Source organism: Meleagris gallopavo, chromosome 8 (assembly GCF_000146605.3).
Source record: "Meleagris gallopavo isolate NT-WF06-2002-E0010 breed Aviagen turkey brand Nicholas breeding stock chromosome 8, Turkey_5.1, whole genome shotgun sequence".
Lineage (NCBI taxonomy): Eukaryota > Metazoa > Chordata > Aves > Galliformes > Phasianidae > Meleagris > Meleagris gallopavo.
In genome coordinates, this window is record NC_015018.2 from 30,342,032 (window position 1) to 30,352,779 (window position 10,748).

Here is a 10,748-nt window from a genome sequence, read left to right on the forward strand (position 1 = left end):
CCGCCGCCTGCCGCCTCCTTTCCTGCTGCCCCTGAGCCGCGGCCCTGGAGGTGCCCTGGGCAGCCCGATGCAGCGGTTGATTTATCGGCTGGTAACCTTGCTAGAGTTGAAACCGAACGATCTTTGAGGTCCCTTCCAATCCAAGCCATTCTACTACAAGCTCTTCCATCCCACTTAAACGACGGGCTTTAATGATGATATACATGCAGTAACAATGAAAATAAAACACTTGCAAGCTCTTTTTGCAGAACTTTGGGAATCAAGTCTGAATAGAGTTTGTATGGTTTCCCAGCTGAACATTTAGCAATCAAGCTTGCAGTATAATTGAATCCATCCCCGTGGCAGCCCTTGCAGCACAGGGCTGGGCTCCAAGAGCCGAGCAGAAGGCTGCTTTCTGTCTGCATCTACAGCTCAGTCCAAGCACGGCATCGCTCACCTCTCGTCCTCTGCACTGTCAGAGGGCTGTCAGCAGTGCGCACAGCGTCCTCAGTGCAGGAATCTATTTTCCATCTCTCTGTAACACAGCCAATACATTCTAGTTCGGTGAGCTGATACCCTACATCAGCTACAAAAAGCAAGAAGTGTAGATTGTCCCCATCTCTGCTCTCTATGACACTGTCCACGAGCACTTGGCCGTTCAAGTGGCTGCACTGAGGCTTGTTTGTGTTCTCTCATACTGTTTGTTAGCCCTGCTTTCCAGCACAAGCATATGCACTTGCCATTATCCAGAATTTATATGGCTACATCAAGCAGTCTGTTTACTTTCCAGTAACCTAGAAATCCGCTCATTTCAAGCTATACTGTTACCTAACAAATGGAAATTAAGCCACGGCTTGGCTTTCCCCCTGTATCAAATAAAACACACCAGTGTTCCTTTCCCTCCTCCATCTCAAGGCTGTAACGGTTCATCCTTTTTCCACTGAAAGCCCCAGCTATCCAAGGGCTGCTCCCCTGCCCTGCAGGGTTAGGTTGCACCCAAGGACATTCCAGCCACGGGGCAGAGCAGAGCCAACCCTCTGAAGGAAGGGAAGCATCACAAAGCCCAGGCAAAGGCAACACACCATGGAAGCACAAAGGCAGGTGGGTCTCCCTGTGGCAGTGCAAAGCTCTGGTCTGTTTATTTTGTACGTTTTCCTCATGTATTTTACAGGAGACGATCCATATGTTAAAATGCTTAATGGGTCCATACAAATAAAACAGTTCCCGAGGCACGATCTTTACCTTTCAGTGTGCCAAGATTCAGAAAGCCAGCTGAGTGCCAAAGCACTGAGAATTTTTTGCTGTATGTTGCTAAATACCATGATCACAGTTTTCCTCTGGTATGAAATAACACGAATGTTGGCAGCTTTTACCAGGCACCCTGGAACCCAGCAGCACGGACATAGCAGAGCGTATGTACATGGATTTTCCTTACAATGGCTACAATGCTGCCAGTGCATTCCTGGAACATGGGAACACACAGCAGCCAGTATCAGCAACGAAGAAAAGCACACTGTGCTTAATGCAGCAGAAAAGCTAGTCAAGAACTCATCCTTATGAAAAGAGATGCTGCCAGGATGAATGTCAGCCCCACTTCTCAGCCTCATGGGCATCACACACCCCACGCACCTGGACAGTGAGGCCTGCTGCTGTAAGTGAGAGGAGTCGTCGCTTCAATTCTCCACTCAGGCCTTTGACCCTACACAGGTGTCCTAAGGTCAATCTCTGCAACACAGCGCTGTCTGCACACTGTGTTTGCTCCCCCGAGACCCACAGCTAAGATCCACGTGGTGAGACATGTGCCAGGAAGAGCAGGGAGGTGTCACGCTGGCAAGGACTGAAATCCCAAACATCTGAAAGCTCTGTTATGAAATCGTTCTGAAAGATAAAAAGTAAATCATAAAAGCGACTCTTGTAGTTCCTAAAGTGAAAGCTGGGATTCTCCTGTCACTACAGGTGTCCAACACCCCAAATCCCACGGTACAACTGGGCCAGCAGGCCATTCCTGGTGGTCAGAAATTGGGCTACAACACTGAGGTTGAAATGGAGAAGGAGACCCGTATCTGTATGCAGATAAGGCCCCAGTATATTGCAGTTATTTCTACCCAGTGCTCTCTATAAAGACTTGAACAGTCTCCAGATAGAACAGATAAACTGTCATTTCATCATTACTGCCCTCTCTGGTACAGCAGCTGCCATAACTCTGTTAGTGTTCCACATGTAACCCAGCATACCTTCTAAAAAAATTGTAGCTCCCATAAATTCTTCCTTTTAGACCACAGAATTATATTTACATTTAATACCAGAATATTAATTCCATATCTTCTTAGCCTTCCAAAAAAATAACTTTAAAAAACACTCTACAGACTGCACTGCCATTGACTCTTTGCTCCTTAGGGAGCAATGACCACTAAACGAAAATACTTTCATATAAATAACAGCTTGGTCACCAAGAAGGAAGTCAAAGAGCAAGGCAACATTATTCTTTCTTCTGAATCTTCTGTGTTCATTCATTTGTGTTACAGTTTTCACACTTTTTAATTTATAGCAACATGATTAAAGGAGTAGTTTTTACTTCAAGAAAGTGCTGTGATGTTGAAAATGCAAAGGTTTTTTGTCTTGAGAATCTATTTACCTTATGCTTTAACTGAATTCCACCTGTAAAGATAGGCCTTCTTGAATCAATACTTATTTCATTAATTTCACTTGGTCTCCTCTTTCAGATATTTCATCCTGACAGTTCACTTCCTTGATACAACCCATAAAAATCCAATGGTCTGCTCTCCCACAGGTAGAATGCTTCCAGCCCACTCAGCAGCACAAGAGCCACAACAAACACAGTGGATCTCTCAGTAAATACTTCCAAAATGAACAACAGAAGGTCATTTTCAGTCAGAGGGTGGTGAGGCACTGGAACAGGTTGCCCAAGGAGGTTGTGGATGCCCCATCCCTGCAGGCATTCAAGGCCAGGATGTGGCTCTGGGCAGCCTGGGCTGCTGGTTGGCGACCTGCACACAGCACGGGGTTGGAAGTAGATGAGCACTGTGGTCCTTTTCAACCCTCACGATTCTATCATGATTCTATGATTTGCTTGGCAATGGCAGATACCAGGAGCCAGGTACTGGGGGTCAGAGCTGTACAAAAAAGCAGCTGGTTGTGGAAGTGCTGCTTGTAGGGCTTCTATCCTAAAAGCCATCTTCCTGGAAGGAAAGGTCAGCAGTGGCCAGCAGGACCTGCACAGCCCAGCCACAATCACCACCTCCAAGCAGTTCATGCATCACTAGAGCTGCACATACTGAAAACACCTGGCTTAGAAGATGAGATCTGTCCTAGTCTTGAGGTTTCATTGCTTAAGGAGAATGGGAGAGACTTCATTTCAAAGCAGTGGATCCCTCTGGAGGGCTGTGGTTGACACCACCCTTTCCTTTCCAGTCTTTCCAGGCATCTCATTGAGCTTGGAATCTGGCTCATGAAGCCAGGTGCAAAGCCCACCAGCACTCAGGGAATGTCAGCCTTTGGCATGCTGTAGGTCAACAAAGGAACATAATCCCTCTCTGTCCTGCCTACCTTTTACACAAAGCTATTCACAGCTCCATAAAGGTATGCTGGCCCTGCAGCACAATCCAACCTAACCTCAAGACTATGGAAAAAGCTTGTTGAGATCCAGGGATGGTATTAGTTTTACTATCCACAAATCTCACATTTGACAGAGAAATCATAAGCAAAATCTCCAGAGAGAAACACAATAGGAGCTGAATGCATTTCAAATGCTGTATTTACTCTCCTGCAGTTTAGCTTTGCAGCTGACACCAAAAGTCACACAACTGTGTATTCATGCAGATATCCACCTTTATGAACTACCAGAAAGCTCTCCAAACCACAAGCAAAGCCTCACTGCTCCTAACTCACTGCTTATTTCTCTGCCTCTTTTAAGAGGTTTCTCACTGAGCAGCACAGACATCTTGAGATTATACCTTCATGAAAAATCATCTAGCAAGGTGAACTGTCCAAAATCGAGGCCATTCTTTGACATGTCCTTTCCAAATCTTACCAGTCAGTAAAAAAAAACCAACATTATTCAAGTCACTATTACAGCTGCTGCCTAGACTCCATTATTCATAAGGGTCAGGTTTCTAACAGCACATTTCAAACAGCAGGCCTTTGATTATTACTGCCTTAAAAACGCCCTCCTCAACATGTTTTACAAGCATTCTTCTACTCTCTGGTGATAGTTCAAAGTGCACGGGCTTAAGAATATTGCCAGCTACAGATCAGATGCAGAAATCATTAGACCCAAGTGATTGCTTGTGTGCTTGTTTGAGACTGAAGAGAGGCCTCTACCAATTTAGGAATCAAAACCATTTCACTTGTGGGTGCCACCCTGCTTTTTTCTGTTCCTTGTCCCTCCTTCCCATAGCACCACCTACCTGCAGGCTCACTCTTTTCATTTCTTGAGCATTTTACTAGAAAATTTCAGTGTAGTCCTGAGAAGCTGACAGGCTCAGGAACTCTGCCTCAAACTTGCCCTAAATCCCACTTATCTCACAGTGAATTTATAGGTAAACTCCTCCTCATTACGCAATTAAAATTTATCCTGAGAAATTCACTGGAAAACATAAGATCTTTGTTGGATCTTAGGACATCATAATATAGCAAATTAGTAACAAAAGAAGCATATGTCACATACTAGTGAGATTATAATGTCACACCTTTATATAATTATGGGATATCAGTGGAAGTAAGTAATGAAGCAAGCCTACATTCTCACAGGTGAGCTTTGTAGAAGCCTCAATAGTTGGCCTCTGTGGGAAAGAGTCAAGCTATTTCAGGGGAGGCAGACCTACACTTAGCCCCAGAACTTCTGAACTTAAAGCACTGACTAGTCTTTTTTTTTTTCCCCAAGACTTCCAGCTTTTAGATTCATTTCCCTCCTTAACAGTTACATTTACCTTCTGCAAAAATGAAGGGTCCAACAACCACATCTCAAAAGCTTGTTTCCAATTACACCACAACACAGAAATGAGACTTACTTTGTAGAACACCTTTGCTTCTATTGGTCACTGATTACCAATCCAGAAATTAAATACCAGATAATCTTTATATTCCAAATGCAAACATCATTCAGCTATCTCAGTCAATATTTAAAATGACTTACTTGTCTCTCTCAAACTTGCAGCCTCCCTGAAGCAAGTGAGGTTGTAGCAAGGACAAAATTTACAGGCAAGTTATGCAAAGCTATTATGTTTCTAGGGCAATGTTTTATAGTCCCTTAGAGTTCCATACATAGCATTTAACTGTGTACTCAAATAACATTTATTTACACACGTGTCTGAGGTTTGCTGTCAGGCTTACTTTAAAGTTCAGACTTTTCTCAGCTAATCTAATTTGTCCAAGATGGATGGTCTCACTTTTTTCTTTGGAAAACCAGTGCTGTTACGCTGTTTCCAATTCTTCCTCCAAAGCAGAACTTGGGTGTTGGCAGCTCCTCCACAATTTCAAACCCTGCCAGACAGAAATTAAAATGCTTTTATTAGAAGGAAGTCATTTTATTCTTTTCTTGGATAACCCTTTGCAAACTATTCTTTATTTGTCAGGACAACTTGCAAGTCAGTTACTTTGTAATTCCATAGGACTGTATTGTTACACTGCACTGCTGCTTCATACAGCTGAAACCATTCCATGGCTAATAAAAATCTCAGATGGCTGAATCACACAAATTAATGGCAGAAAAGATGATTACTTGCCAGCGATTTTAGTTCCCCAGAAGGGATGGTTGTTTTAGATCCACACTCTTGGAGTTTCAAGCTTCAAGGCATGAGATTCTGGAGCTAACCATCACGTAAAAAAACAAACAAACAAAAAACAAACAAGACAAAAACACCTACAGAGAGTATCAGAAAGGTCACTGAGGAGGGAACAAAAACGGTCAGTCAGACTTGCCAGCTGCCCTAAACACAGGTAATTTTTAGAGCAGTTGTATGGGTGAACTGGATCTGCTAATAAAAGGCCAGAATAGAAAAAACAACACCCACATGGGTATAGAATTCCCTCCTTTCCCAGAGTAGCTAGACTGAGATCCTTGTTCTCTAAAGTATAACAAAACCTGAGCCCCCTTGAAACATTGGCGCTGGCAAATGTAGCAGCAGTAATTCTTGAGGAAAACAGTGAGAATAGGCTGAGGAGTTTACTGATCTTTTTACTACTTTGTCTTATCCTGATCTGAGAAAATATGTTATCGCAGACACTAAAATCTACCCACTGCACCCTTGCTCAACCATAGGTTGGCACATGGCTCTGTTCAACTGCTCACCTTCTCTGAACTCATTCAGCAGCTCCTCCTTGGTCCAGTTGCAAGATGTTATGAGGAAAAAGCCCTCTGGCTTCAATACACTGCAGAGAGATCTCACGTACTGCTTCCTCTTTCCAACTGCATTGTCAGGATTAAGGCTCACGGCATCAAAAGTCCCCTTGTCAATACAGATCTGAAATCCCAACAGCTCGGCTGATGGAGCCAGGAAGTCTTCTACCTAAACCAGAAGTTTACAACTGTGAAAACAATCTGCTCAGGAGCTCCTGAATCTTTAATGCAAACCAATGCTTTAATACCAAAGCCCTCAAACTAGGCAATAGGAAAGGGTAAGCCAAAGTTACAATGCCACATCAGCTTCTTTGTTGTCTACCTATAACATAATGATCTATTTGCTATAAAGCCCACATACGTAACTATTCATTTAAAGCTCAAGCTAACACATTTGGGAATTCATTCTTCAAATCATTATTTGTACTTTGATCTCTGGTTTTCCAGGCACCGTGTGCTAGGCCTTGTACAAATACAGAAGACAAGATGGTGCCTGTTACAGAGATCACAATTGAGATACAAGAACAGAGACATCACAGGGATACAGAGCTGGCGGGGAAAAGCACAGCAGAGAAACACTGGTGACAGAATGGCTGTGGCTGGAAGGGATCTCTGGAGGTCAACTGGTCCCCCCCTGCTCAAGCAAAGTCTCCCAAACTCCCTGCTGCACAGCTACTGGCAGGGATTCCTTCCCATAAGGATTTAGTCTTCTGTCTTAAAGCTAACATTCAAAGCATATCAGCTTAAATACAGAGCTTGTCAAACAGCTATCTGCTCTTTGGACAGCTTTTGACTGCTACAAACAACAAGATAACCACAAATCTTCCTGTAAACACAGATTTATTCAGTTAGAATTCTCTTATGAGGTATAAAATACAAATGAATTTCAAAATACATCATTAATATATTACAGTGAGTGCACCTGAATATCAGGTAGGTCACTTAACCTTGGGGTCAGCTGCTTTCAATTTCCTTAATGAAGATTCTCTCAACACTTACCAGTAATTTAATGTTAGACACACCTTCTTTCTCCCTTACTTTTTCTGAAAGTTGTATTGCAGAAGGTGAGTAATCAATCCCAGTGAGGTTAGTGAAGCCATTTTTTGCCTAGACAGAAGCAGAGAATCTTAATCAGTGTGCTAGCAGATTTTCTGTTCACCAGGTCTATTTCAGTGCTCTATAATTCATCCTCCCCCCTTTAATAATAATAATTAAAAAAAAGCAAAAAAAACCCCAAAACAACCCAGAACCTTTATTTCTGCTTTTATTTCTCATTTTTATTTCTGTTATCACCATCAGAGCTAAACAGCCAAGTGAACAGACTGCAGTAACCCCATCTGCCTGCTACCTCATCAGAAGAACTGCTGACTGAAAGCTGGTTGATGTCAACAAGTGGGAAACTGAGAGACCAGTCAAAAACTCTGGAGGGAAATAAGCTCTTATCTGTACCAAAAGTAACCTCCAAACCAGGAATTTTCTCTGATGAGAATGTGCCAAAGCCAGATGCTTCAAAATAAGAAAACCTCTTTAACACACGAGACCGAGCAATTACTCACTTACAGCCTAAATTCTAAGACCAAATATATGTATTTTATTAATACAGAAAGCCATTGTAAAACTTCTGTTTTTCTGATTTTTCATGCTAACGTCTATCTCAATGCAACTATCTGCATGCAGTGAGGTCTCTGTATCACTGATTATCAGGCAGGTTACGAACCACATAGAAGAGCACATAAAGACTTTCTGCTGACTTTGCACTAGATAATGATAACCCAGTTCATCCAGCTCAAGCAACGACAGCCCAGCAACCTTTTTGCAAAGCAGATGGGCTCACACGCCTCTCATCAGCTGGAGCTGGGCACCTGGGAGCAGGGTGGTAACACATTTGCATTCCCAGGTAGGAGCAGATCTGGCAGCACGTAGGTCAGCCGATCCGGCCAGCTCCAAACCTAGCAGGAAGAGCTACAAAGAGCTATGGCCTTACAGGCAGCTGCAGGCAGAATGGTGGAGGGGGAGGTGGTTGTTTTATGAATACCAAGGACCTCAACTAGCATTCAGCAATCTGCTACCTGTCTACTTATTCCAAAGGCCAATACCTCAACAACGAAGAGAACTACGTTTTTTTAAAAGTCCTTCCTCCTCCTAGCAGCCCCTCAGTCCTTGTGAGTGCAGTGCTAGCCAGCTGTTCTTAATTGAGGATAAACACAAAGACTTTGTTGTTTGCATTTCATGAAGAACAGCACATTGCTTAGGCTTCTGCCCACGTTCCTCCCCAGAGCTCCAAGAGCAAACCAAGCTTCCTGAGATGCCTGTGCTGAAGGCCTGGGGGTGGAAGCGTAGTTTCCACAACAGCTCCTCTGTTTGGAAACGAAGAGCTTGAGTCACTTCAGGGAGTTTCCATTCACTCCTATAGTCTCTGGGGCAGAGAAGGAAAGTTTAAGGATAAACAACATTAAATGCTGCTAAACCTGTATGGCCTGACTCCATACAGACAGGAAGGGATCATTCACTCAAGTGCCAAACATGACTCTGGAGTCAGATGAGTGTCCTGAAGGTGGTACTCACAAGCAGCCTCCTGCTCCTCCTTGACAGAGCTGGTTCAATTAGCAGCAGACACCCTCACTTGAGTAGTGAATACCCTTCACCTGCTCTTACAGCAGTTTAATAGCTTTTAAATTGCCACTGCAATATAGCAGTCAGTCCCCACATAGGCTTTACATTCTTCTAAAATCAAAGGCCATGTTTTTTAAAACAACTGTGCACTATAAACCCAACGTTGACTTCCACTTAACTTCTGTTTTAATTAATGGAACCAATGGAGAGTGTTGGAAATAGGAACTACTACAGCAACAAAGCTTCCTTCTTTACCAATTCTGCAGTAATACTATAGCAAAGGATTCAGTCAAAACCATGAAAGGATTACTGCAGCTGCAAATCACCTTGCATCACTCTATAACATCACTGTAACACTTCAAAACCTGTCTGCTGAGGGGTTTCCACCCTGGCAGAATTGATGCCTCTTGTGCTACCAACTTTTCAAAGCATTTACATGAACTACTTGGTTTTGATCATTTTTTGCATCAAAATGAAGTCTTACTGTCAGAACTGAGGACGGACAAGGAGAACTGAGAACTGAGTTCTGAGCACCGATTCTGTTACGAAGGCAGAATATACTAACCAATTCAACCAGTAAAACACCATTCCCAGTTCCAATGTCAAGCACAGAGCTGTCAAGGGGCACCTTTTGTTTCTCCAACCATCTGATTATGCGAACCATGCTTTCTTCTCCAAACCTATTAGGAATAAGGGCTCAGGTAATCAAGCTAGCAAAGACACACAATCAGCACAACAAATGTATTTCCTTGCTCCCTAGCTTCTGCAGAGCCCTTCTTATTGAAACACTTGCCTAACAACTGACATAACTCATACTCCACATCTGCTTAAGTTTAAATGAATCAAACCACAGAATGGTTTGGAAGAGACCTTAAAGGTCACTGAGCTGCAATTGTGGGCTGGGTGCCCCTGACAGCTCAGGCTGCCCATGGCCCATTCATGGACATGGGCACCTCCAGGGATGGGACACCCACAGCTCAGGGAGCAGTGCCAGGGCCTCACTGCCCTCTGAGCGAATGATTTCTTCTTAACTTCTCATCTAAATCTCCCCTCATTTCAGCTTCCAGCCATTCCCCATTGTTCTGTCAGATTATGTAAATGTCAGTCCTCCTCCTGCTTATAAGCTCCATTCAAACATTGTAACCGAAACACCACCTCTGGAAGGCAAAGCCCTGTGTATGTTGTATGAGAAGCCAGCACTGGCAACTTGCCTACTTACATCAGAGCTCAGTGATACAACGAGCACTTCTGAGTACAACAGACCATACCTATCAGCTCGCTGTCTCTGCCAGGCCAGTTGTGTAAGCACAAGTTATCAATTTACGTTGCAAGGCCGGCCAGGAGAGGAATGGGTGGCTCCAAGACTGATATCCCCTTCCCACTGCCAACACTCAGAGCTATTCACCGACCCAGAGGACGCGTTTTGGCAACGTCCCCTTTAGAAACAAATAGGCATGTTCAGGTAGGGATGGTTTAATTACCAAATTTCCCCAGCGTCTCCCGTCTCCTGAAAAGCTTGCAGCTCTCTCTCATACGCCGCATCCCAGCTACGGGGAGGGAGAAGAAGATACCGCAATTAGCACTGCGAACGGCTTCAAAGAGGGGAAAAAGGAGAAGAGCGAGCCCGCATCTATGTCACGGGACCACCTGGAGCTCACTTCACAACCGAAACCAAACGGCTTTGAGGAGGCCAGGCACTCCCGCATGCCGGGTGCTACTCTCAGTGCCGGCCCTGCCCACAGCCCACCACTCACTGAGGCCTGGTGCCCAGCGCCGAGGGCGCGAAGGGCTCCTCCCC

The 10,748-nt window shown here is 44.1% G+C and overlaps 1 protein-coding gene across 2 annotated transcripts; it reads right to left on the minus strand.

Annotated features, from left to right (window-relative positions):
* Positions 1–1,093: 1,093 nt before the first annotated feature.
* Positions 1,094–10,687, minus strand: EEF1AKMT2 (EEF1A lysine methyltransferase 2). 2 transcript variants are annotated; one of them, XR_002117330.2, is made up of 7 exons: positions 10,598–10,687; positions 10,432–10,497; positions 9,516–9,630; positions 7,337–7,444; positions 6,290–6,506; positions 5,332–5,481; positions 1,094–1,857 (listed from the first exon to the last, which is right to left on the minus strand). XR_002117330.2 is itself a non-coding variant. In XM_019617877.2 (6 exons), the coding sequence occupies exons 1-6, from the start codon at positions 10,654–10,656 to the stop codon at positions 5,384–5,386; spliced, it is 663 nt and encodes a 220-aa protein (XP_019473422.1). In that variant the 5' UTR covers positions 10,657–10,686; the 3' UTR covers positions 4,670–5,383. The 2 variants fall into 2 exon arrangements, 1 of the variants encoding a protein (XP_019473422.1); XM_019617877.2 differs by lacking the exon at positions 1,094–1,857 and having other exon boundaries at positions 4,670–5,481; positions 10,598–10,686.
* Positions 10,688–10,748: the final 61 nt, after the last annotated feature.

Coding starts and splice junctions, on each gene's coding strand:
- EEF1AKMT2 (XM_019617877.2), bottom strand. CDS start 10,656: ATGCGGGAGTGCCTGGCCTCCTCAAAGCCGTTTGGTTTCGGTTGTGAA. Junction 10,498..10,597: donor GGTTGTGAAGTGAGCTCCAG/GTGGTCCCGTGA, acceptor CCCTCCCCGTAG/CTGGGATGCGGCGTATGAGA. Junction 6,507..7,336: donor TGTCTAACATTAAATTACTG/GTAAGTGTTGAG, acceptor CTTCTGGTTTAG/GTAGAAGACTTCCTGGCTCC.